Source organism: Vicugna pacos, chromosome 5 (genome assembly GCF_048564905.1).
Source record: "Vicugna pacos chromosome 5, VicPac4, whole genome shotgun sequence".
Taxonomy (NCBI): Eukaryota; Metazoa; Chordata; class Mammalia; order Artiodactyla; family Camelidae; genus Vicugna; species Vicugna pacos.
In genome coordinates this window covers 20,161,191-20,187,983 of record NC_132991.1, presented here as the reverse complement: position 1 = coordinate 20,187,983, position 26,793 = coordinate 20,161,191, and the positions used below count along the sequence as shown (strand labels likewise).

The 26,793-nt window shown below is 33.7% G+C and overlaps 1 protein-coding gene across 1 annotated transcript in view; it reads left to right on the top strand.

The window, feature by feature from the left end:
• LOC102544705 (low-density lipoprotein receptor-related protein 1B) overlaps positions 1–26,793 on the top strand; it is a 316,032-nt gene that overhangs the window by 99,692 nt on the left and 189,547 nt on the right. The window contains exons 17-21 of the mRNA XM_072962065.1: positions 839–1,022; positions 4,526–4,611; positions 10,117–10,239; positions 12,277–12,458; positions 20,609–20,808. Of these exons, the coding sequence (XP_072818166.1) occupies positions 839–1,022; positions 4,526–4,611; positions 10,117–10,239; positions 12,277–12,458; positions 20,609–20,808 (775 nt within the window). The remainder of the gene's footprint in view (positions 1–838; positions 1,023–4,525; positions 4,612–10,116; positions 10,240–12,276; positions 12,459–20,608; positions 20,809–26,793) is intronic.

Genomic DNA, 26,793 nt, shown 5'->3' with positions numbered 1-26,793 from the left:
AATATACAATTGAAAGACCAGCCACAGCACCTTATATTTTCAGGAATGTGAAGACATGTATGGTGTGACATTGTACACAGAATTGATATGCCAGGTAGTAAATATCATATAATTTACTGTGGGTACACAGAGGGTAATATAGAACATGATAGAGATGCTGAAAAAAAAGATTTGATGATTCGTATTGATTTAATTATGGTGGGGAAACTATGTTAATTTTATTATTTTTCCAGACATCATCATGTCTGGTTAAGGAATCAGACCCTGCCAATAAATATTAATTGAGTATTACATGCTATTTGTTAAAAATGATAAAGAGCCTCAGCTCTCCTGCTGGCTTTATCTAGGTGTCTTCGCCTTTGTGCCTCTAGATTTCTTACCAGTTAACTAAGGATAATAATACCTACATCACAGATTTCTGTAAGGCCCTCATGAAAGAACAAATGTGACAGTCTTCAAAGCTCTGCATCAGGATTGATTCTTATGATCATTAAAGTCTTCTAAAAATATAATAGAATGCAATAGAAAAAGAACAGAAGTTGACAGTTAAGTTTTATTTTCCTTGCCATTCTCTGGCCACATGGCTCGCTCATGTCAGTTAACTTTTGTAATCTTGCCAATCTCAGAAAATTAAATGAAGATATTTGAGAGAATGCTTTAACTTAAACTTTACATAATACAGGCAATTCTTATTAAAGGGTAATTACTAGGGGACAGAAAGACTTGGCATTATCTATTCTTAAATGATTTTCTTGCTTGAATCTTGCTAAAGGGGTATTCAATAGGAAGAGAGAGTATCAATGATATGAATTGATTATGCTTGTTTTTCATTCCCCAGTGCAAATGCTGGCCTGGATTTCAACTGAAGGATGATGGTAAAACATGTGTAGACATTGATGAATGCTCTTCAGGTTTTCCCTGTAGCCAGCAATGCATCAATACATATGGGACCTATAAGTGCCTCTGTACAGACGGATATGGAATACAACCTGATAACCCGAATGGCTGCAAATCACTCTCAGGTATCAAATTGAACGTGTCCGTTGATCCAGCCTCAGTTACACATATGGGTCCTGAATTTTATAGCCATTCTTATTGAAGCCACTCCTCCTTGCTATTTCTGAGACATCAAAATTCTCCCCTACTTACTTTGATATGAAAATTTGTCACTCTGATTTCATGTAGTGTCCACATACTGCTCTGCTTGTAATAGCATTGCATTATGGGCTTGGAAATTACTAGATGTGTTCTAGATTTTGAGAACAAGTAAAAAGATCTATCTCTAGCACTATTTCCTGCTGAATCACAGGTTCTTGGGAGCAGGTTTGGCCAAGACTGTTATAGAGCCTGTAGTGAGAGTATTGTAGTATCTTTTTCCTTCTCCATTATACCGCACACATTCATACATGCACACCAAGGAAAACAGATCCATAATAATAAGAATAGTTATTATATAACAATAAATCAACTGTATAAGACTATTTGAATTCTTCCTGTGATTGAACAAATATTATTAAAGTTCTGTTTATTCCAAGTAGTGTGTTTGACTTTGTAAATCAGAAAAGTCAATTAAATATGGCTTATAACTTAATACATATTACGATTCATTAGAGGAGAAAGTCAAACTTATTAAAATAACACAAAGCAATATATAATAATAACTGTTAAAATGGGCCAGAAAATGGTGTATAAGATGTCTTTACATCATTCATTTGGTGACATGGGAAAAGAAGAGATGAAAATCTCAAAGCCAGTCAATATTTCCACTGCTTTAAACTTTTTATAAAGGGTGGTATGAAGGAGATGAATAGTAATCATTGTAATTTGTGTCTTACTATATTGTGTAGTTGTTTTTCATTAACAGTAATAATTAGAAACTAATAACATTTTGATGCAAAAAAAGAGTGTCCTTGAATCATAAATCTTTTGCTAAAGAGAGTTTAGATATTTTTCCCCTAATGTATTGAGATATAATTAACATATAATATTGTTTAACTTTAAAGAATACAATGTGTTGATTTGATACACATATACTGCAATAGGATTGCCATGGTAGTGTTAGCTAATATCTCCATTGCTTCACATAATTACCTTTTTTTTTTTTCGTGGTGAGAACATTTAAGATCTACTCTCTTGGCAACTTTCAAGTATATAGTATAGTATTGTTATCTATAATCACAGTGTTCTACATAAGATCCCCAGAACTTACTCGTCTTTCAGCTGAAAATTTTAACCAACCAAATCACTTTAACCAACATCTTCTCATTCTCCCTACCCTACAAACCTTGGTAACTACCATTCTATTCTGTTTCTGAGTTTGGCTTTTTTTCATATTTCCCATATAAGCAAGTTCATACAGTATTTGCCTTTCTCTGTCTTGCTTATTTCACTTAGCATAATGTCTTCAAGTACCATCTAGTTGTTTCAAATGGCAAGGTTTTATTCTTTCTCATGGCTGAATAATATTCAGTTGTGTATTATATAAAAATATATCTCACATTTTCTTGACCCATTCATCTGCTGATGGACACTTAGACTACTATGAATAATGCTGCAATAAATATGGGAATGAAGGTATATCTTTATCTTGTTTTCATTTCCTTTGGATATATACCCAGAAATGAGATTGCTAGATATTATTTCTATTTTTAATTTTTTGAGCAACTTCCACACTGTTTTCCATAATAGCTGCACAAATTGACATTCCAACCAATAGACTGCAAGGGTTTTCTTTTCTCCAATCCTCATTTATACTTACCTCTTGTCATTTTGATGATAGCCATTTTAACAGATGTAAGGTGAATTCTCACTGTAGTTTTGATTTGCATTTACCTGATGATTAGTGATGTTGAGCACCTTTTCTTGTGCCCATCGGCCATCTCTATGTCTTCTTTGGAAAAATGTCTATTCAGTTTCTCTGCCCATTTTTGTAATTGGAGTCATCATTTCATATTATTCATTTGTATAAGTTCTTTATATGTTTTGGATGTTTTCAGATATATGGTTTGCAAGTATTTTCTCTCATTCCATAGGTTGCCTTTTTGTTACATTGATTGTTTCTTTTGCCTTGCAGAAGCTTTTTTATTTGATGTAGTCCCACTAGATGATTTTTGCTTTTATTGTATGTGTTTTTGGTGTCATAAGCAAAAAAGTCATTATCAAGCACAGTGTAAAGAAGATTTTTCTCTGTTATCCTCCAGGAGTTTCAAGGTTTTATATTAAAGTTGTAAAGAACAGAACTGCCTAAGTTTTGAGGTAGAACATGATTGATTAATTTCATATTTATAAATGTAGAACTCTATTGATGGGATGGCAGGGTACCTTCAACTTCAGAGCCAAGTCCTTTGAGTAGTGTTCTGGGTCTCAATTTAACCTCAACAGGATTACTGGAATGATTGGAGATGCTGCCATCACTGATAGAAAGTGATGTCCAGCATCTGTGACACACATTTTTAGTCCCTGACATAGGGTATTCTAAAACATAATATAGTGCCCTACATACTATATAGTTACTGTGAAAGTGCAGGATAGGAAGAGGGAAGTAATAAGTTGGTACATAAATAGACAGGACAATTACTCTATAACAATAAATGATTCACAATAAAGTCCACATTAAATTACATAAAGTGACTACCTTTTTCAATTTTTTTCTAATTTCTGCTGACATTAGTTTATTTGGCAACTACTTATATGAATGCATCTTAGAAACAAAGATGTTTAAAATGAATTTGAACAAATATTTTATTTAATTGATCTAAGATAATAGCAATCAAGAATGTGGTCAAACCAACTTTAAATTACTGAGATGCATATTCAAATAAATATACCGTGCAAGACTTTCTGAATAACTTTTATTTAAGAATCCAATTTATTTCCAAGTAAATTCTGAAGAGAAAACCCATCTAAAGATTTAAATGATCTTCATATACATATGAAACATGGTCAGATTATTTTTATTATCTTTCTTAGATTCTGGAACAAATGAGATACTGAAAAGCTTGTTGGACGAATTATAAGGAGGAAATAGACTGTCCCTTAAGAGAGGCCCTCAGGCAGATGAAAAAAGTATATGTAGGCAATGAAATTCTTGGTCTTCATCAAAGTCATTCTGAGAACATAAACTGGTTATTTGATTATAAGAAAGAATGTTCTGATTATATGACCGTTTAGCTGTACTGTAGGTTTCAAGATAGGTGTAAATTATCTTTTCCTGAAATTCATTTAAAAATAAGATTTTAACAGCAGATATTTTCCACTAATTCCAAATAAATTCAATAATTTAATATTCAAGAAAATTGAGGGAAAGAGAGAGATTTCTAATCGTCTAACTTTCGTGTTGCACAGGTATCTTTTCATATTGTTTTTTCTTTCATATGATTATCAACTGAAGTGCTCATTATTTTTTAACTATTAGTCTACCAGATGGCACTGCATTTGAATTTGCATTGCTGTAGAAATGGAGACTAAGCTGAGTAGAAAACCATACAAATTAAAAGTCTAATTTGTTTTTTGTCTTGGCATTTAGATGAAGAACCTTTTCTAATTCTTGCTGATCATCATGAGATAAGGAAAATTAGCACTGATGGCTCCAACTACACACTTCTGAAACAGGTATGACATCCCTATGATGATTTCATAATGTTTAATATGGTCCCTCCAGATGTGTACCCCATAATTAGAGTATTTGAAGCCTGTATTCATGAATACATGCATGTATGCATAGAAGATTACTGTAAACCTTGTTTTATTTGATTGTCCAGGTGATGTCTCCAACTTGTCACATCACATCATATCAAAGAAAGTAAAAGATGCAAACAGAAATTAATGCAAGCAAAAAGCTATTTTAAGAATAGCTGGATTAGGGAAAGTATACAGTTCTCTTTAAGGTATTTTATGCATCACCCAAATTGTTTTTCTCCCATTGGGATTTAAAAATAAATACCTTTTCCAGAATTTCAAGTATCTGTTCATAGAACTAAGGAATAAAATGGGATTGATGATCCTTGGACTTTAAAATTTGGAACTAGCAAGGCGGCAATTGCTAGTCATGGTTAGGTTACAAGGCGTGTATGTTCAGTCCTACCCCATTCAATCCTCAGCCCATCCACCTCAAGAGAATCTGGGCTGCTGATCCAGATTGATGGTTAAGTTCTATTGTCAGAGTATGTTTATATATGCTATTTGAGATGAAAAGGAATTTCCATTTTATGACAGGATAGAAATGTGAACTGCTCACTTCAATTTTTTTTTTCCTCTCAGGCTGTAGAGAAAATAGCATAAAATTAAATCCTTCAAACTAGACTGATTATTACATGGACTAAAGAAATTACAGTTAGTTTTAGCGTATCTTCAGTTTTAAGGAGAAGTAGCTTCTTTGGAAAGATTTAGTTCATATCTGTTCTACTGCAATTTCTCCTTACCCCAAACTGTAATAGTGACATGACTATGTGATAGTGCTGTCTAGAACAAGTGTGCCAAAAATAAGGATATTTCTTTTCTCGTGTTATGTTTATGTCAGCATTAGACAAGAGAGACCATTCGTGGGGTGATTTGTCCGCAGCATAAATAGTATTTAGTTGAAAGTAATTTTTTTCCACTCACTCAGATTCCTTCACTGCTGTTGGTAGAGTTTCATTCATTTTGATTAAGGATTTAGTCTTAAAGTGCATATATTCATTAGCAAGTGTGATATTGACTCTTCCTGACAGAGTTGGATTTTCCAGCTCCCTTCTAAGTCACAGACTGAAAATGAAAATTTTACATGAAAATCCAGATTTCTGGCTACTCATGAAAAAAGAGGACAGTGTAGCCGTGCTGGGCTCACATCCCTGAATGGGCACAATCCAAGCCGTGGAGCAGCTGCCACTTTGATGTAAAGCCCATGCTCTCAATTCACTGGAGCCCTCAAACTTCCCACGTGCTTTCCACATGTGTACTTGTCTTATTTGTACATGTCTGTGAGGTTTAGACTCTTGCTCTTGGGTTTGGAGTGTGCCACCAATATTCATTGTATCATACTACCTCTTTCTCTGATTATGCACTGTAAGAGATTGGGTAAAATGTAAAATATTTTCATGTCATTTATAAAAACTAAACAGAATCCTGTTTAAAATAGCAGAATTTGATTCCCATCTCTTTAAAAGATAAGTAATGTAAGAGAGATGCCCTTAGGGAGAAAGTTTAAGTATACATAACTGCTTTAAAATGGAAACGTTTTTGCTTCCCAAATGGTTTTCTACATTATTTAACTTAATTTTTTTTCGTGTGCAGTATAATTTTAAGCTTATATCAAACCTACAAAATATTGAAAAATTATCTCTTTCTCTTAAGAATATGTTTCCATACCCTCTCTAAGCCTTTTTGTACCTTCAAAGTTAGGTGCACAAGCTATTGATTTCCTTGTATGGTCTCTGGAAAAGGGACATGTTTATTTTCTCTTTACCAAGTTTTGGGTTTAGTTTAGTTTTGTTTTATTTCTAGCAAGTCTTCCTTTTAGATTGCACTATCTCAAAGGGAGAAAGTTCTCTTTTTAGAATACTCTGTAAGCTCAACTGGGCCACAAACGAACACAGCAACAATATTTATTGTCTTCATGAAAGAGCTATAAGAGAGCTTTAAAGGCAGCGCCGTGCTTTATTTTCCAACCCTGTGGCTCAGAACGTTTATGTTGCTAGCACCCCCTTTTTTTCTTTCACACATAGTATGTTATCAGGGATTGTTCTTAATGCAGCAAAATGAATTTCTTTCTTTATGCATTATATAAGTCTTCTCCTACAACCAAACCATTTTAATGCACACTTTCCAATAGTGCTTTTTGCCTGGTGATATAATTTTAGACTATTGCCAATCACTAGTACCTAAGTGGGGATGAATTTCAGATAGTTTCTTAGTGCATTTTATGGAAGTGAAAAGGGAGTGAGGAAGATGAGGACACGCATGAGGACCCTGAACACTTGTGTCTTTGAAGAGCGTTTGCTACTAGTGACCACTGAGCAAGGAAATAAAGACCCAAGAAACTAAAGACAAGCTTTAAAATCTTGCCTATAGACAGCTTGAAATATATCATTTTTGTCAGGGAACATTTTTAACCACAATTTCATCGTGGCATCATAGAAATTTTCAAGGAGTTCTAGTAGTAGAAACAATTTTTTTTTTATCCTCAGGTTTTGTCTACATGTGCAGAACAAAGGAGAAAACAGCAGTCATTGCCTTTCTACATTTTCTCTCTACATTTTCTCTTAGCCAAAATAAAGAGACAACATCCTTGCCTTAATTATTTGGGACTTTTGTGTGTAGATTATTAGGAAGAAGAATTTACCCTAATATCTTAAATTTTATTCTCTTTATTGGAGTTAGTAATAATCTTATGAAGATTTATAGCATAAAATTATAACAACTGGTAGAATTTTTTTTATTCTGTGTATTCTAAAGCATAGCTAGGCCAGCCATAACTTAAATTCATATACCACATTTAGAAAATGGACTTTAATAACATGGGTTTTAGAAATGAAAATTAATCAAATAGCTTTCCAATATGTTACCCAGTTCAATTCTAGCAGTGCCTTTTATTCCAGGAAAATTGTATAGAGAAACAAAACACAATTTCCTAAATTAATCATCTTGAACCAAGGGGTGTGAATCTTCAGCCACAGAAATGAAAGAAGCAAATAGGATTTTGATGAAACCAATTTTCAGCTCTGAAAACACTGGGATGACTCTAGTTTTTAGACATTATTTTGACCATGCCCTTGGCTGTTTTAATGTTCATTGCATATGATTCTGCAGAGAGAGCTCTGTGCTGTTTTCTGTGGGGATTAAGGGTAAAGCTGTAGAAAAATGACCAGTGTGGCTAGATAGATATGTCAGAATTCAGAGCTTCAATTTCTCTGCATTTACAGCTTTAATTTACTATAGTTGACTTGCTAAATTTGGAATTGGATTTCCATTATCTAAATTGAGTATTGTAAAGAAAGGAATAGGATAATTCTGACATGACTGGGGATTCTGGGTAAATCTTTGCTAAAGTCGGAGACAAGTTTCTCTCTGCCTTTTTTCCCTGTGGAGCTCCAATTTACCCATCTGAATGGCCAGGCCATCACAGGACCCTAACCCGCTTACCTTACCCTTGTGATGAAAAAAGCATTTGAACAGTAAGAATATGGTAGACTACTATGGAAATGAATTTATTAAACCCTCTACAGGACTTGGAATATATTTAATTCATATTTTAGAACCTTGATTAACTTTGCATAGACAGCTTCTTAAATATGAATGCTTACATTATTTACTTAAGGAGAATTTTCGTCTTTAGCATGTCAATGAATATTTAATGAATCCTTTGAATCTGAGACTAAATATTAGTTGCTTTTTTAGCATTTATAGTCATTATTCTTGACTAATAATGCCATTAGTAAGAAGTATACTTGCATTTATTCATCTGGGCATAGTGGAGTTAGGCTATTTCAGGTTACTTCTGTAATCTGTAGGTGAAGAAGAAGAGATTGCTTCTTTTAAACTAAATAAAAGCATAAGATTTGAGCCTATGATTTTAACATCATCAGCACTAGAATTTAGCCCGAGCAAGAGAAGAAAAGACTCGGTATTTACCAGAACCTTCTCTCAGTCGCTGAGGTATACATAGGGCATCCTTCGTCTTGGAGATCACTGGAAAGAAATAAAATCCGAACAGCAATAATTTAGCCTTGGCCTGAATCTTATGAAGAAGTGTATAAATCTGATGCAGTGTTATCATCAGATTCTGAATTTTGAGAATGGCTGTGGAAACTGAACACAGACTTGGGAATTCCCCAAACCAAACCAAAGCAAATCAGAAACAAACAAACAAACAAACAAAAAGAAAGAAAGAAAGAAAAAGGAAAAGATAAGCCCTACCTCCTTGAAGATGCTAGTCTCTTACCTATTGGATGATAACTGCTCGTGACCCCTGAAACAATGTGAGTCTTCGCTACAATCTTAGGGTGAATATTGGTGTAGACAAGCTTACATCAGATGTAAAGACATGACACAGTCTCTGGGGCTTTGCCAAGTGCCTGTGGTGTCAATTATCTTTTAACACATGAGAGGTTATATGTCAATAAACTATTCAACTCTTAAAATGAGTTAACACAATTGAAATCTTGGTCCAAGTTTTGTTAGTCCGTTGGGGTAGTACATCTGTGAGCCCTAACAGCAGGTCAGAATTAAACCAGCCCTTAAGCCATCATTTGAACAACTCAGCAGCTCCAGCAGATTCCCAGATCCTGATGTACAGTCCTCAAACCAAATCGCTTAACCTGTGGAATGGACAAACCAAAGAGCTGTAGCATCCAGAAATCTGTCAGCTGAGTTCACGTTCGGTTCCGCTACCTGCTAAAAAATGCAATTCACCATGAGTCTGAAGGCAGATATTTCCTCACATTTCCACCACGTGGAATAAAAAGATGTTGACTACCCAGGTCCTCTTTGGTCAGATACTCCCCTAAGGTTATAGCTTTTAAATTCTAATATGGCACTGTATTGCCAAAGGGACTGAAGCATGAAAAAAAAGGCTCATTTGTGTTGTTAAGACAAAAGCTTTTGGAAAAAATAAAAATTCTAAACCTTCTTTTCTGACTTTTATTAGACATGTAACCAGGGCTCATCTTAAATTACTGGGGATCTTCCTTTCCAATTTAGATGTATGCTCATAATGGCATCAGATTTATATTTAATATTAACCTAAAGTGAGAGTCTTTTCCTTCATTTTTCTAAAAGCAATTTTTTCCACATTACTGGCTATTTACTTATAGTGTTATCTATAAACATTCCAAAATTTTTCCTATTTAGAAAATACTTTCAAATAAATTATGTAACATCTTTAGGGTGTGGTGTAGAGAAAATGTGAATTTGTGATGCTTTTAAAAATAACTGGTCACAGGAAGGGGCCAAGATGGCGGAATAGAAGGATGCTTGTAGGTCACCCTCTCCCACAAAAATAACTGGTCACAAATACTACTTGTTGTAAAACGGTAACTATTTAGATTCAGAGGGAGATACCGATTCCTGTGAATTCCCAAAACATTTTAAAACGATTTCTATTAACTATTTTTCAAGCATATTCTTTTTTTTTATTTTTAGGGATTAAACAATGTTATTGGTATAGACTTTGATTACAGAGAAGAATTTATCTATTGGATTGATTCTAGCCGACCCAATGGCAGTCGTATAAATAGAATGTTTTTAAATGGAAGTGATGTTAAGGTAATTATACATTACAGTGGTGGAATTATTGAGTATTTTATTGGTGTGATTGAATTTAAGAGCAAACGTTACCATTTGATGGTAATGATACAACTCATAGAATGTATTAGGTTGGTCTGATTTTCAGGTTTCCATAGTGTAAGTTTATCCTTATGTTTCGTTATAGCACTATGACATGCAATAAGACAAAAATCAAGCTGAGTAAGTAAAATGGGAAACCTTATTCACAACCCTAAAAAATGTGGTGTATGCTTTCAGTTTGAATGATTAGTGTCTGGGATTCAATAGTCTTGATTTAAGTAAAAGACAATGTTGAGTATGAGAATTTGTAATTGAAAAAGTTGATTTTTAGATTGTAGATTGAAGGTATAGCAGTATTAAAATTAACCTGCTATAGATGGGAATAACTGAATGCACTTGTGTAAAATCATGAATATTCTGAGCAGACAGCATCATAATTAAATGCATGTCAAATTCTAGATATGAGACTAGAATGTGTCACTTGGCATCATTTCTATGTTAACTTGAGTTTTAAAATAAAATTATTTGCACTGTATATGTGTAGTAAAATGTATTATAAAGAAACTCAAGTTCAACTAGATACAGCCATCAATTACTTTTAACTTTTTTGTTGCCATCTATAATATCATATAGGAAGCTTTGGTGGAAGCAACCAATTTTGAAAATATTAATGAAATCTTGAAATGCATATATATACAATGCCAACACAGCTAGTAGGTTAGGTGCAAGTGATTCAGAATATCTATATTTAGTCAAGGTTTATATGATGAAATATTAGTATATGATATAGAAAAAAAACACATATAAATTTTTCTTTTATAATTTAATTTTTGACCATTTATACAAAAACTGTAAAAATTATATTACTCAAACTTGATCATGTATTTTTTACAAGGCATTAAAATATTTTGGTTACCTTTATGTTTTTTGAAAATACTTCAATATTTTTAAAGAATATTAACTCTCTACTGCCTTGCCACTACTATCCCTTTGCTACTTTATCAGGGTCAAAAAATGCATCTTTCTTCCCTTGGGATTGCCAATTCACTGATTTTCACTTAAACTGTCAGTCACGCCAATTTTTCAAATTTGGAATTTGGGAGAAAAAAGTCAAGATACCTTGCGATTCAGTAGGGTAGATTGATATCGTTAGTGGCTGAAATTATTTACACTGTCACATTTTAAAATATCTTTACTATATTGATGGCATTGGAGAAAAGAAAACAATAAAATTTTGTTAGTGTTTTCTTGTCTCAAGCTGTATAACCATTGGCTTCTACACGGGTAGCTCCAAGGTTCAATTGCTTCTTTCACAGTCTTCAAAGGACTGAGAATTCAGAAATAACAATTATGTAAATCAAGAATCTTTCGTTATTTTATATGCAGCATATTTGTACGTACAAAACTTGTATCCCTGTTATGTTTGTTATTGACATAGGTTACAATTGAGTACAGCAGTTGTATGCGTTTATTTTTACTTCCCTTTGATGAGATTAAATACATAATGTATGTTGTGTTTTTTTCTGTCCTTGTAGTAGTCAGTTTAACAAGGGCAAGAACTGCTGGGGGAGTGGTGAATGTTTTTGGTATATCCCCCAGAACCTGTTAATTGACACATAATATCAATAAGTCTTTGTGTGTGTGCGTGTGTGTGTGTGTGTATGTGTGTGTGTGTCTTTGTGTCTTTGTGATAGAACTTTTGCCCAAAATTTTAAGAATAAAAGTAAACGATAATGAAAATGTGATTAACAACTGTGCAGCCATCTAAAAGCTTTTCATTTTGGTGTTTCTTTCTTAATTTCATGTGTAATTTCTAGGGGCCTGATTACATATTACATAATTTCTCAGAAATAAGTAAATCTTTTAATTAGTAAATTGTCTATGTTTTGTGTTTAACTAAATTCCATTTCTAATGTTTAAATAGAATTTGATATTTCTATGAAAATCAAGAAGCAATTGCTTAGTTCTTATTCTAGGTATTTACACTGTTAACTTTTAAAATTCTTATTTTGTTAGGTAGTGCATAATACAGCTGTTCCCAATGCACTTGCTGTTGATTGGATTGGAAAAAATCTCTATTGGTCTGACACAGAAAAAAGGATCATTGAAGTTTCCAAACTCAATGGCTTATACCCTACTATACTCGTTAGCAAACGGCTGAAGTTTCCCAGGGACCTGTCTTTAGATCCTCCTGCCGGGTTTGTAACAAACATTGAAAATCTTAAATTAAAGATGAAGACTGGATGGTGTTCAATATGCTAAATCCTGTTCTGTAGGTTTTAACATGGGAACCAGTGGAAAGTGTAAATGTGCGGAATTTTTTATTGAGAAATCAAAAATAGAAATGTGACTATCACAGTGAAAGAAAAAATTAAAATGATAGGATTTTAGAACAAGTATTTTTCTTAAGTTTTAAACACAACTCTTTTCTAACTAACCAATCAGTATATTATGGAAATGAATAAAGCATACAGATTTATTCGATTTTAATACTTTTAAATCTTGGAGGAAAGGCAGGCGAGGAACAAACTCTTGGATCATGTTTTGCAATATTTGTGGTAGTCACAAATGGGGATGATGTAATTCCTGAACCACTTTAAAGCAGGAGACATAAGTAGTATCAATGAATAATAACTAAAAGAGTGCATTATCCATGCATTCAGAGGGAAAGCATGGTGGGAGTTGTGTTCCATTTGCATTTCACTATGAAAATTAAGAACAGGTTATCATAAGGATAAGACATCTGTCTGGGGATTTCAGAAGAGGGATGAACACACATTTAGGTGTCAAAGCTATCTGGTATATGTTTGCCGTATTTCTACGGATTATGACCATGATCATTCACTTTCAATTATGTTGTGTTGGTAGAGAAGGCATGTCTTTCCTTTTCTTTTTTTTTTTTAATACTATAATTTGAGTGATTACATGCTCCAAAATGATCTCTGTGAAAGTTCAACCTACTGAACAAGCTTGTTAAAATAACAAATATAGAGAAAATGTGCTTTTTAAAATAGGACACATTCCCAGCAGCAAGTGTTACACTAACTCTAGTGCTCTGAATTTTCTGCTGTCCAGATTAATTTCCCGTAAAACATTTCACCAAATCAGCGCTTTTATCGATCATATGCAACAATTCGATTTTGCTTATTATTAATATATTGTATCTTTCTTTTTTCCTCTCTTATGTTTAAAACTGGCTAAGTGATCATGTCATAATTGTACACTTTGTAGCTTAATTTTAAACATTATTTTGGATAAAAGCAGTACCTAATAGGAACAGACTTGTATTGTGCATACTATTTTGTTTCCAGGTAATGGTGTAAGTTTTAACTTTTAGCTCTATCATTATGTACCCATTTTGCTACCTTTTAAACTATTTTCTTTACCATAGCAATAGAAGAGTATCAATTCTATTGTAACTGAAACAGAGTCACAAGAGAGTCTATTTCTATAGCTATTTCAAGAAATAATGGCCAGGTATACTAATTTGGCTAGCATCATCAACCATTCATTTATAAGAATGTGAATATTTGATTCCTTTGTTATTTTATCAAAAGACATTTATTTTAGTGTGTTCATTGTTCTTTTCTTCAAAATCAGTATGGCTAGCTTAGCTTCTCATTCCATAATGTCCAAGATACTTCATTTCCCAGATGAAAGAAACATTGCCTTAATAACGGTAGTGAGGAAGTTCCTACTTTTAAAGCAAAAACTGTACCCTAGCCTAGTGAATACAGCTGCATCTAACTTTAAGTTTTTCTTCTCCCAGGTTACATTTATTACCCCATAAACTGAAAGCAGTTTTAAGTTATCATCAACATAAACCCATCCTTCGAAAGTGTCAATTAAAACAGTGAAGTACTAAATTATTGTAGATATTATGAAAGACTCCCTTGATACCATTTTTAAATAATATTTAGATTATGATACAGGTATCCATTTTATAACCAAAGAAACATAAAAATTAGATCTTTTTTATTAACCAATTAAAGCCACATAACAGATAAACAGATTCTAACAGATAAAACTTAATGACACCATTTTGTTCATGCTGTCTTCCTAAGTTCCCCAGAGTGCGACAATAGGGCAACATGGATTTTAGCTTTTATGACATGAGCTTCAGAGTGAGGATGCCATTACTGTCCAAAATATAGTGCAATCTTGCTTTGAAAATGGCAGTCTAAAGTGTAAGTTTATCTAATAAGAATGCAATTGAACCTTTCTATGTCAGCTTGCCATTTTGATTGGCATATGTTTTGTATATGTCAATACTGCTGACCCCTGTTTCCTTGAGAGGTGTGTTTTCTGTCCTGACATTTAGTGAGGAATAGAGCAAGGATTTGTTCAAGGGAAGATAAGATTGCTGGATTGTCTAAATAATAAGCAACTATACATTTAGAATAGCTTGGGGGTCCTTTATTTTAATAATAGTATGCCAATTGTCATAGTACCAATTTGGATATGCTGGTTAGCACGAATGGTAAAGAAGATACAAGTAGACAGATCGTCTTCCTGTTATCACATTTAAGTTCAGCTGAAATCCAGTTATTCCTATCATTCTGTTACTGGTTGGGAATCAATGTACTAATTTATCATAAGTTTTGGATAGTTAATATCATTTACATTTATAAAAGTTGTCATTTATGCAGATGAGGTATAGATATAGATAGATTTTAAAGTAAAACACAAAATATAATTAATATTAAAAATGTGCTGAGCATAATTTTATCTTTTCCAATGATTAAGATGTCACTTTAGCATAACAACCCATTATGATAGATATTAAAGTGAATGTGTGATATGACTGGTTAATAGAAAATAAATTTGTCTGCACATTCATTTATTCAACTCATATTTCTTTAGTCTTTAGTGTATATCTGGCACCATTCTAGGCAGGAATATAAAAATAAAAGACACAATCCCTGTCTCCAAGTATTTCACTGTCCAGTGGGTAGGCAGACGGGCAAATAATTATAATACAATGCGATAGCTCATAAAGTGAATAAAACAGAAAATGTTTCTGTATCAAATGGGGTCAGTGAAATCTTCCTGGACAAGACTGGTGAGTAAGAATTAGCCAGGTGATGTGGTACGCTTCAGAGCAGAAAGTATTTCAGGCAAAAAGAACCAGCTCTCTGGGGAAGCAAGTCCACATAGTAGAACATGGCACATTCCAGGAATTCCATCCAAGGAATCTCATATGAAGGGAGCAAATCAAGTATATGTAATTGTGGGACTTTGGTACCGGTTCACTTTACAGAGTGAAAAAGGGCTAAGAATAAATCAAAACACAATATAACACAATCACCACACACACACACAAACTAACCTTTCAGGGCTTCTGGCTTGGGCAACAGGTAAATAGAAAAACGCTTTCCCCAGAATATGAGGAACAGAGGAAAAGGGGCAGATATAAGAAAGGGAAATAATCAGTTTGAACCCCTATTGGGATTTGGAGTTCCATATATTAAGAGCAGCAATAATGACAATAACTAGCACTTTTGTGACATTTTATGAATTAGAAAACTGTCTCTGAGCTTTATCACTTTAGACACTTGTACTGTTTACTCAGAGTCCCTGAAAAACATATCATTATTTTTATTATTGTTCTATTAGTCCAGATAAGAACATTCAGCCTCAAGATGGCTAAGTGACTTTCTCAGGATCATTTAAGTAATAAGATATTAAACTAGGGATTTAATCCAGTTTTCAAACTTTGGTCCCCTATTTTCCCTATTACATCAAAGTTTCCAGTGACAAAATTATCTTGGATCATGAGCATGTTTTTCAAAAGCAATCCAAACAAGGCATGAGAAAAAAAAATACTTTGTTTTTACATTTTAACAGTTTGCCTTTTTACAAAATTTAAAATAATTATAGAGAATATGATTTGGGGGGAAATAAGATTGCCTAAGCATTACAAGCAGCCTTCATTTTAAGGCACATTTTTATTTATTTTCTTTTTCTGCTCGTCTATTAGCAATCTCATAAGAAAATAATGCCAGGTGCTATTTTGACTTTGAAGTATAGTCTGAAAAAGACACATTTTATGCTTCTGTCTCTTGGCTTATGCTGTTCTTTCTTTGTAGGATGCCCTTCTGCTTTTTCTCCAGTTGGAATAACTTTTCACTTTTCCAACAAAAGCAAGAAATATCATTTCCTTTTTGAAACATTCCCCAGTTGTGCCTCAGTAGCTATCATATATTGAACACATAACACTATGTGACCATTAGTAGTGTAAATGATTCTTTGTCCATCTAGAAGGTGCGTCATGGCCTAACTGTGCCTAACACAGACACTGTTAAGGTCACTGTTGAAGTACGTAAGAAATGGGCCGCTGGGTATGCACAGAACAGAGAGTTACAGCTGCAGGGACACTGCACCTGCATCTATGCACAAACCAATGACTGGTATGCAAAGAACCTGCATGTTTCAAAGAGAACAGTCATGAGGGAACTTTTATTGGGAGGGAATGAAAGGCGAACCAGGAATGAAAACTCAGTTTTTGATTTCTGTGGGGAAAACCAGAACTACTTCATCAAGCTAAAGTACATACAACAAACTCACCTTTTCCCTACCCTTTTTGAAACCTATATTCCCATATTTGGGCAAAAACACGCAGAGAATTGAGCATGAAAAATTAACTTCATAATTCAGGATCAGAGATAATTCCAGCTGGAAGAAACTTCTCTAAATATATTCCCTGAATTCAGGGGGGAAAAAGTGAAAATTGAGAACAGTCTTCTATTTTAATTTATTTTAAAGAAATACAACGCATCATATTCAGCTGTAAAAGACCCAGGAACACAGGGGCTTGTTGTTATGGTTACAAGAAGGCATTCTTTTATATGTTTACCCTTGGTTATAACTTACTTGGAACTGAGATTTTTTGTTATGTGATCGTAGGTAAACATTACATATTATATGGGTGAAATTTAGAACCCTCCTTTTGACATTTTCACTGAACTTTTAATTTCTCAGCTTTAATTATTTGCAACAAGTTTTGTACTTGGGTAATATTTAGGAGGTTGCATTTTAGAAGTTAAAATGACCAGAATGTCTACTACAGACTTATTGAGAAACTTAAATGCACAGTAATGAGGGTTACATATGGAAACGGAAATGAAATTTAGCCATCAGAATTTAGCTGCCCATAAGGAGAGATACACAATGAATTCACACACAATACACAATGTGCTTATGAAGGCTCATTTGTACTCAGTACAGTTAAATATACTTTCCTTCAATATGGTAGAATATTTTCATTATATTCTTCTAATGATTACTAATGACGAATGCTTAAATAGATCAAGTAACAACACACAGAAAATCCAGGCAAATTGTGTAATAACACACATACAGTCCAGATGCAGCAGGTAGCTTATTAGATGGGTATTGGTAAACCAACATAAATGCATGTATTATGTAGCTAGTGCATGTAAGATAATAGCTAATATTTGCTGAATACTTGCTACCAGTTTATCGATGTTCCAAGATTGTTCCCTGTGTTTTCTTGTTCAGTCTTCACAGTGACCCAGTGAGGAGAAACTTACTACCCATTTTGAACATACGAGTAAATTCAGACTCAGGGAGGCTAACTGAAGTGCCCCGTTCACTTGGGTGGGCCTGGAACTGAACTCAAGTCATCTGTTTCTAGGCCTTGTTTGCTTTTAAGACTCTACATAGTGCTGCTTAGGGAAAAATAAAAGTCAGTGTCATTAATGGAATATGAATTTTATCTTAAATATAAAAGATACTTATTGAAAAATAAAGCTAGTCTATAAATCTAGAGATCTGAGCCCTTTTCCAACTGTATACTATGAGGACAAAGCACATAGTGTTTTATGGTTTCAGTTTATCAGTAAAACGAAGGCCTGAAGCTGCATGATCGTCAAGACCTGTTGCAGCGTTAAAACCTGTGAGTTATCCTTTGTTCTAAATTCTGAAAGAGATAAATGATCATTGTTATCAAGGAATCTATAAGGTAGTGATGTACTGCTAGTGAGAACTAAACTTTATGTGCCTTTCTTCATCTAGGTGAAATTGCCATTCCTTCTTTCGTACCTCTGTTGCACGATAGTTTCACCATGATACGCTTTAATTTTTTTTCATTTGTCTTACATTCACATCTCTTGTATTCACAAAGAGATCTTTGAAGGCAAAAATCCCATTATTTACCTCTGTGTTCCCAGTACTAAGCAATACCTGATACATATTCGTTCTCAGTGAATTACTGCTTCAAGATACGGTTCTCAGTCCACTTAAGGATGACTTTGGGACGCATCAGGGATGTTCCACCATCTGACTTACTGAGTTAGGTTCTCCAGTTGTGAGTCCTGAGAACCTACATCACTTCTGCTTTGTGGGTTCCTATGTGCATGACGTGTGTGTTGTTCAGTTACACAGGTGGTAAAGAAATTCTGTAGCCTGGAGAAGGCTAAAGCACAGTTTCCTAAAGTGTGTTTCCTGTGAGCTGCTCTATGAAAATACATGGTGTTACTCAAAGCTATTGATTAAAAAAATGGGGATATTGCGGCTTCCTCTTAGAGAATTATTTATGTCATGTACCTTATTAAAAGTTCTGAGAAGTCCTACAGTAAAATAGATGAGCTTACCTTGCTTAATGAGCCATTTCTCAAATATATTTAATCTTGTAACCTAACTTGAAAAATGTGAACTAACACACATCAGGGAAGAATTTTTAAGGAACAGAGAAGACAGCATGAGTTATGTCTGAATGAAAACATCTATATAATTGAAGAGGCAGGAACAAGGCAAATGATATGATAAAAGCATCCAAGTGAAAATGTCGGCTCTAGAAATACTCTAGAGCTCAATTCACACAATTCAATAGTGGGAAGGAATCTGGAGTTTATTTGTGTCCAATAATAAAGAGTTTGAATGGCAGGGAGAGGACTTTGGGCCTCAGACTCTTACTAAACTTACTGAGAGGGACGTAACAGATGTGGGACTCTGTGGAATAAGCTCATCCTCTTCTTGGTGTCTTGGTTCAAGATGGTGATAAGATTAGCCAAATAAAAAATTCAGAATACAAATAAAAATTTAGATTTGCTATTTACATGGAGGTCAGACCATTTACTTCTCATCTTAAACACCACACTTAATTAGAACTCCTAATGATATTTTGGCTAGCAAATAACTTTTTTATTATCTTTATCTATCCCCTGTTTTATGCATACCCCCTAAAATGATTGTCAACACAAAAATGCTCATGTCTTACAATGATTTTCCATGTTAGCCTTATATTTTGATAAAAGGTTTTTCCTGAAAAGTTTTCATTTCTAGTGTGTGTATAAAATATCTGAACATAATTACCTCTGTCAGAATTTATGAGAAAATTTTTCTGTAAGGAACATTTTAAACTTTAACTATACCAGTTTTAAACCAGATAGAATAATTTTCATGCCATATTATTTCAATCTCACATCTTACAAATCAGAAGAATTGTCAAGGATTCTATGCTTACTGAAAAGAAGAAAAGAAAAAAAGATGCGGTCTGGGAATGCTAATTAAGTTAATAAATTTCAGTTTTAGAGTTGAAGTGTGAAAACGACATTAAAGATCCTCAAGTCTTGGATTATATACGTAAGAAAATATACTTCAAAAAATAAAGTGACTTTTCCTAGTATGAGAAAAAAGTGGCTTCAATAAACAGAAATTTCTAAGTAATCTGTTGGTTACCCATTATTTATATTTTATGGGCTGCAAAAACTATGTTTAATACAATTAATTTTAGTACCAATGTAATTTTCTTCATTTTACTGGTTTTCTCCCTGCCTGAAGTATCCTGCTCTAGAACTTCCAATGATACAGTTTCAATCAGTGCTATCCAAAAGAACTTTCTGTGATGATGGGAGTGCTCTATACCTACACTGTTTGATATGATAGCCACCAGACTAGTGGGTATCGAGCGTTTGAAATTTGGCTGATGTGAGTGAGGAACAATCCAGTTCACATAATTTTATATGATTTTAATTAGTTAAAGTTTAGAGAGTCACAATTGACTACTGGCTACCACAATGAACAATGCAAATTCAAGCAAATGTAAAGTATCAAGTGTTTGTTAGCACATGCAGAAGTGTTATATATCTATGAGTTGTATACTGAAGGAAACATGTTAAAAATTATATGGATATTTTAAATTCAGCTATGTGTTTAATAAAAAAATCATAAGAAAAGCTTGCATTAAAATATGCTTCTTACAAGCTATAATTCAGAGAGATACAAGAATTAATTTGTCACTAGCTGTGCAAATAAAGGAGATATCGTATGACGTTTTACTCCCTGAGGGTCTGTAAACAACATGGCTGTTGATTTTCCTTTCTAGGTATTTGTATTGGATTGACTGCTGTGAATATCCTCATATTGGCCGTGTTGGAATGGATGGAACCAATCAGAGTGTTGTCATAGAAACCAAGATTTCTAGACCTATGGCACTAACAATAGATTATGTCAACCATAGACTCTACTGGGCTGATGAAAATCACATTGAATTTAGCAACATGGATGGATCTCACAGACACAAAGGTTGGTGCAGCAGAGCAGATGGTTCAGTGTTTTACCAGGGCATAAAATACCATTTAGAAAAAAATCCGTATATTTATTTTATATACTTTGATCAAATACATTCTTAATTTAAGATTACATTATTATTTCCTTTATGACAACACTGGTAAATAAGAATTAGATGCTTTTATTCAGAACTTCTACAATCATGCATAAAAATCACTTTGACACTGTCAATGTTTTCTCTGTGCTTTTCTAAATAGTTTTTAATAGTAAATGGACAATATTTTTATAAATTAATACATACATATTAAATGAATTGAATAATCCTAATTGAATTGAAACAGAATAATTGCTTTCAAAAATAAGGCTCTTGCTGTCTGGTAGGTTTTGGGGGTTTTTTGCTAAATAGTAAGTGAAAGTGTAATTCTGTAAAGACAGTGAGGTAATAATTTAACACTTATCAATTAGACAACATACATGATTAAGTTTATTGTTATCTAATCAACAACAGCAACAAAAAGTAGCATGAAAAAACAGCTTTCAAATAAGAGTAACATTTAGAAAATAAGTTGGATATGAACAAATATTAAATTCTACAGATATTTTATTTTTCTATTTTTTAAAACTCTCAGTGGATTATAGAACTCTAAATATAAAACAAATGGATGAAGCAATTGGATATGAGGGAGGTAACACTAGAATTAGGGATGGGGAAAAATCCTAGAGAAAAAATAGCTGAGGATGAGGGAATTGAAATGAGTAAATGAGGACATAATAAAGAAGAATGGGGTATAGATGAAGATGACATGGATGTAACAGAAATCACGAACAATTCAAAGGAACACTCAAAATATTTCAGATGTAGGTGGCTTTTTAAAGATTAAATTTTTCCCAGAATGAAAAAGATAAATGAATTTTTATCAATCTATAGTGACCTAATGTCACTTTTGTTACTGATGTTTTCATCTTCAAATATCTTGTAAAGTACAAGTTTCACAGAGAGATCCCAAATAAAGCCTGTGCATCAGTATGGTTTAGCTTAGCAGACTGCTTTCTGCTCTGGCGGTAAGCTTAGATCAAAACCCCTGGAGAAAGGAAAGAGGTGAGATGTAAGGGAGGGTTATTGATAATTTAATCCTGTCAGGTGAAGCCCTGCAAATGTATGCCAGTATGGAAAAGGATGAAGCCACTGAGTTTTAAAAGACTGCAAAATAGAAGTGGGGAGGGGCAATTAGAGGGGTAGGGGATTAAGAGGTGCAAACTACTATGTATAAAATAAATAAGCTACAAGGATGTATTGTACAGCCCAGGGAATATAACTGATATTTTATAAATGGTGTATAATCTATAAAAATAATTGAATCACTTTGTGTACACCTGAAAATAATATAAAATTGTAAATCAACTATACCCCAATGAAAATAAATTTAAAAATAAATAATAAAGGAGGTAAAAGTCACTAAAGTCACACCACTTCATAGTTTTGCCTATGTCCCTCTCAGTTGATGTTTAAACAAATACAACCTTCTAACTAAAAATACCGACAGAAAGCTTTTAGAGGTCCTTTCTTAAGGGTGAGAACATTGAAATATGTATGACAAGTGTAGTTGGATGAGTCACTTACTTAGGTGTTGGCATTCCAATTATAGAGATAAAGAAACTCATCAAAATGCAATTGGAATGAAAAATTATGTGAAGATCACTGTAGGGTTTTAATTACAGCAGAAGTAATGTTGACAAATCAAAATTACACTTTGCATTCAGCAGTCATATCTCCTCAGAAGAATCAATAATGAAATGTTCTGCAACATTCTAAGATGATATAATTGAAAGTTTTACTGTGGCAATCAATATTTTCTCCGTGTAACTATTTTTAGCATGTATACAAAGTGCCAGGTTATTGTGAACATACCATTTTGTGCTAAAATTTCACTGTAAAATACAATTTAAACAAGTTTTGGTTAGATAGGTGAATATTTGAAATATATTCCAGCATCACATATTTGCCTATTTTCGTTTGAGCCTTTGTGTTTGAATAACAAAAGCTCTAGCTAAAAATGTCTATTAGAAACTATTGATTCCATCCCCTCCCCATTATTTTAAGATTATGACAGATATGTAGGTAACTAATGCTTTGAAAACTTAATACAAAATTAAATGCATGTAAATGAAGTGTCTTTCAGTCATGGTACTGGTGGTGACTTTGGGTAGATGGACATATATAGTGAGAAGGGAAAATAATTTACTAAAAAGTAAACTACTAACTGAAAGATATTCAAGTATGGTGTTATTAACATTTTACAATTTGGTTTTGAAAATACTTTGAGGCTCAAGGAGTGAGAAAAGGAAAGTGAAAGAGTGGCTGCCTTCAGAAACGTTTCCTCCTGAAGGCTTTCTCAGAAAGACTAATGAAAAATTCATTGTCTTATTAGGCATCTGCCAATATCTGAATGCAGGCCAACACTTATGGGTGGTTTCTAATGAGCTACTAATTGTAGACAGCCTGAATCATGCCAACTCCACAGCCAATGAAAGAAGAGTCATCCATTTGCCATGTTTGTGAAGAGGAACAGGATTTTTCTGCTCCTTGCTTTCATTCACCCCATGAAAACATAAGAAGTACTGTGGTTCTCTAGTTGCATATTTGGAGGTGGAAAATGAGACTTTTATAACAATAATAACTTCTGTATTAATTTGGTCACTGATGTCTTTTCTCTCTTAATCAGACTAGTATTATTGTTCTCATTTATTCTATTGAAACTGGAGCCAGAGCTTATCAAAAGAATGGGATATGCCAGTCATGACAAAGTAATTTGAGAGTATAAAAGGTGTATGGAAATTTCAGAATTATGATTCTTTTTCATACATCAAATTTTAATGATGGAGGAAAACTAAACCATGAATATGACTTTGCGGTTTAGAATGTTTATTTCCCAAACACATTCAGGTTTAAACCATACAGTTTTTCCATAAATGAAGCATTATTTCATTCTCATTTGTCCAGCCTAAGAACTTCTGAAAGTTCTGAATTCTGTGCCCTAAGCAATAGATCAGATTACCTCCAAGGTCCATGTGACTTGAAATTTGCTTGCGAATTTATACCCATCTTTCTCTGCTACTTCTTCTACCCCAACCAAGTCCAAACACTTCATTGTAAAATTTTTTTAAAAATAGAGAATTAGTCAGTTTGCTCTTTTAGGAATATTTAGGTGCAATCTTAGTCACATGAATCTTCCCCTAATGCCTGTGTGTATTATTCTACTGAGTTTTAGTGCAATAATTATTAATATGATATAATATAATAATACCATAGAATAGTTTATATGTTACTGGATAACTGAGACAGTTTATTTTAAATCAGATTTTCATTGTTCATTTTTAAAATTTCTCTGATTTCTTTTTTTTTTTATGATCTGCCTATTCATTCATTCATTCATTCAACAATCACTTAATAATGTCTCTTTCTGGGCCACGTATTCTATGAGGCCCTGAAGTTAAAAAGATGAATAAGTCTCTGTCTTTAAAGCAAATACAATTTAGTAGGTGGTGGGGAGGGAAAAGAACTGATGTGCAGATAAAGGCATAAATTAGATTGGAGTTAGAAGCACATGTACAATATTGCCAAAATGTAGGAAGGACTAGGCAAGCCTTTGGTGAAGTGATGGGAGCTTTGAAACATCTGAGAGATGTCGGGCAAGCTCTCCATATGGGGAACTTGTAGGAAGGATTCATCGCACAGAGGGAACAGCATGTGCAAAGATGTAATAGAGTCTTGAAACAGCAAGGGGTTTACACAATTTGTAAACTGGAAGCTGTATAAGAGGAAGATAATGACAATAGATGAACAAGGGCAAACTGGGGCCAGATTGTGACAAGCCTTTTATGCTAAGTAATTTGGAATTTATCCTTTAGGTCATGGAGAGCCATTGATGGCATTTAGTTGATAGACTGCTGTTATTAGATTTGACAACAGCATGGAAAATGTAAGACCCTGGAAGGGCAACCAATTTAGAGGTTGTTAAGATATTTTAGGAGAAAATGTTGAAGTGATTATAGTTATGGAAATGGGGGTAAAGTGTTACATTCAACAGTTATTTAGCAGAATAAAGAGGATAGATTTGTAAACTTGAAATAGCAGAAATATTGGTGGTTGAGTTGCAGCTATCAAGTGAATGATTTATATTATTATCCACTTGGCTAGGGGAAAGTAACTCACAGTTTTGATCACTTATTAATTTCACATAGATCTGTACATTTTTTAAGGAAATAAAAAGTACCAAACTAAGTATAACTGAGAGATTCTTCTTGCAAAGCTCTGTTTTGATGAGAGGTACATTTAACAAGAGGCTCAGCATCAAAGAAATCCTAAGGAGATGGTTAAACACTATTGTGTATTTCCTTAGAAGGCATTTCTGAACACCTCATAATTTACCTAGAAGAAAGATTGCAAATGAATGAATCTCTCCCCTCCTCCTATCTCCTGAGATACAAAATACGTCCAATGAGAAACTTGGCAATTTCAGAGTGCTCTCCAGACTGAAATGCTCAGATTTTAAGTTTAGATCTGTTCTTATGCAAAAACAAAACGATTCTAAATATATTCTAAACACAATGATTCTAAATAATCATACTCTTCTTCTAGGTCTGTGTATTTGGGACTGATTTCTTCCCACTCACTCCCAAACTACAACTCCCCTCAGGGGATTTTAGGCTCTGATTTTGGATGAGAAGTTCTCAGCCTTTTGCTAGAGGGCAAATCTTTGAATGAAATTATCTTCTTAGACTGGAGAAAGAAAACCCTTAGGATCTTAAATGAAGCTTGAGGAACCTAGGGATGAGGGTGGATGGGGGTAGAATCCACTGCGAGAAAGCTTTTTCACCCTGAAAGGTGTGGGTAGCTTCCCTGGGTCTCATCCATAGAAATAGAGTTTCAGAAAGAATGACATCAAAGGGGCATTCCTGAATGCAGAAGTTACTAACATTTTTTAAAGTCGAATGCTTTGAACTTATCAAATCAGTAAGAGAGGAGAAAACCTATGTTCTTGAGCATGACGTCTTATTAGATGTTTTGCACTTACTGTTTTTTAAATTATCACTATCATCATCATCATTACTACTGGCTTTCAATGGAAATTTCTTAGCCTGCTCCTGGGGTTCCAAGAACTGGAACCATCCCCTTATAAACTCATATTTTAGTAGAAGTCATACTCACATTTCTATTTAGTAGAAGCCTACTGTGTTCAAGAAACTATGCTTGATGCAATACATGATTTTTTTTTCAGTCGGTCCATTAATGAACACTATGAGATGTGTCCGTTAAAGCCATTTTGCAGCAAAGAAGTAGATTTCAAGAGATTAAGTAATTTGTCCAAAATCAAATAGCTTGTAATTAGGGGAGTCAGAATTTGAATCCAGATCTAACTGATTCCAAAGCCTGCTTTCTTTCCTTTCTCTACACAGCTTCCTTGTTTTTGAACAGATAATTGACTGAAGATCTGCTGTTTGCTTGTTATAGTTTCTAACAGCAACAGTTACAGCATAAAAGCATACATATACAAATAAGGGTATATCCATACTTGAATTTCTTCAGATTGATTTAAATAGTAGACGCAGGTAAATTATAAAATATATGAGAAATTAACAAACAAAAAACTTAAGCCATCAGAACATAATTACTGTAAATGAAAGCATATTATCTCATTAAACCCAATTTGTGTGTGTGTAATTTTGGGGAGTGAGGAGAACAATCATGTTGCTTAAAAATGTACCCCTTGCTTTAGTGGGACAGTTTGATGCTGCTGTTTGCTGTTTCAGACTAACTACATCTCCTGCCTGTGGGAACACTTTTAAATCTTATTTGAAAATTCATGTCACAGAATTTCTGAAATTTGACCACTGCAAAGATCTTTCGTCACTGATATTATGCATTCCAAAAAGTATAGCCTTCTCTGAATGGAATGTCTATAAAACAGGTTACAAATATCTCCTGAGAAAAATTTCAGC